This window comes from Larus michahellis, chromosome 28 (assembly GCF_964199755.1).
Source record: "Larus michahellis chromosome 28, bLarMic1.1, whole genome shotgun sequence".
NCBI lineage: Eukaryota > Metazoa > Chordata > Aves > Charadriiformes > Laridae > Larus > Larus michahellis.
Genome location: NC_133923.1, coordinates 412,501 through 414,360, shown reverse-complemented (window position 1 = coordinate 414,360; position 1,860 = coordinate 412,501). Strand labels below are relative to the sequence as shown.

The window sequence follows — 1,860 nt, the reverse complement described above, 5'->3', positions numbered from 1 at the left end:
GCTGGTGGTTGATCTGCTCACTGTTGTGAGGAATGCAGTCATCATTGCCATCGTTTGGCTCCACCACTAATAACATGCCCCCATGTATCCCATCCTCAGCACCTTGTCCTTCTTGGATACTTGGTTCACTTTGGTCATTGCCCCTCACACATTTGGCAGTCCCATGTTGGAGATTAAGGTGCCTCTGCGGCTGCTTACAAGTCCTAGAACTTCTTCTCTGACTTCCTGGGCATAGATGAGTTTAACCTTTGCAATAGGTCTGAGTGAAGTTGGAATTTCCCAGGAATGCGGTGAAATAGCTAACAGCCTCTTTAATCTCTTCTGTTCTGGAGAAAGAATCCTTTGTGGGGTTTGAAAAAGGTAGAAAGAAGACAACAAATTCTCTGAGGCCTCTAACTGAAATGTGAAACACAAAAACCAGGGTGTGAGCGATACTCTCTGTGTGTCGATAGACTGCAGGAAAGGAGAAAAAGCAGAAAAGGACAGAACTTTTCATCCAGACCGTGAAATTACCACACTTGGGTTTTTTGCTATGTTCCCATCTCGGCTGGGTGAACTGAAATTTAGCACGGGACCAGAAAATGCAACGGCAGTTACTGAGTTCATCCTAGAGGGTTTTTCAGGGCTTGATCAAAGACTACAGCTATTTCTCTCACTGGTCCTTCTGCTCATATACCTGACAACAGTGATGGGGAACGCAACCATCATTTTCCTTGTATGTGTGGATCACCACCTGCAAACCCCCATGTACTTTTTCATCAGCAATATGTCCTTCCTGGAAATCTGGTTTACATCCTCCACAAGCACCAAATTGCTTGTGATCCTGGGTTCTGGTAGGAGAACAATCTCACTGCGCAGCTGCTTTGCCCAATCCTATTTCTGTTTTGCCCTGGGCAGTACAGAGTTTGTTCTACTTGTTGTCCTGTCCTTTGACCGCTACGTTGCCATCTGCCTGCCTTTGCGTTATACTGCCATCATGAAGCCTCAGCTCTGCATCCACCTGGTTGTTGCTGCTTGGGTCATGGGCACCACACTCTTGAGTTACCGCCTGGTCCTCCTCTACAAGCTGACTTTCTGGGGCTCGAACAAGATCCACCTTTTCTTTTTTGCGACAGCTCCCCCTTGTTCAAATTGTCCTGCTCTGACACCAGCCTGCTTTGGAAAATGGACTCTATTTTATTATCATTTGTCATGCTGGGTTCCTTCTGTTTAACTCTGGCATTTTACACAGACGTCCTTTTCTGTATTCTACACCTTCCAGCAGCCTCTGGGAGGAAAAAAGATTTCACTACATGTTCTTCCCATCTCACCACCTTGGCCATTGCCTATGGGAGCTGCATTGCTCTCTATGTGCATCCTTCAGAACACGTTTCCTTGGAGGCAAACAGAATGGTAGCTTTGATAAACACTGTCCTCTACCCATTCTTAAATCCTTTCATCTACAATCTTAGAAACAAGACCGTGATACTGGCCCTGAATGAAGCCATTGCCCATGCAACAATAAAGCTTTTCGACTTATCACAATGCATTTCTGGACAGCAATTCCCATGATCTGCTATCAGATGTTACATCATACCATTGCATATGTATGTCATCTCCAAATACAGATGCCTCATGAGATGTATGTTCTGGTTGGATTGTGTTAGGTTAGCTCACCTGCACGCACAAAGAAGGCACTAACAATGGCAGGAGGAGGAACTCAGTTAATACCCTGCCCCAGCTGCTCCCAGACCCATCACGGGAGAACCACCTGGAACCCATCTCCAGAAATCAAGAAGAGTACAAAGGCACAGTGGCAGATGGGAATCCAAATTACAGGCTCCCAAGGAATGAACACCTTGTCCCACTTATTATGGGAAG

The 1,860-nt window shown here is 46.0% G+C and overlaps 1 protein-coding gene across 1 annotated transcript; it reads left to right on the top strand.

Annotated features, from left to right (window-relative positions):
• Window positions 1–688: 688 nt before the first annotated feature.
• On the top strand, window positions 689–1,551 carry LOC141735035 (olfactory receptor 6E1-like). The gene is given in 2 exon segments (XM_074567460.1): window positions 689–1,102; window positions 1,105–1,551. Coding segments are annotated over 2 exon segments (861 nt in total).
• Window positions 1,552–1,860: the final 309 nt, after the last annotated feature.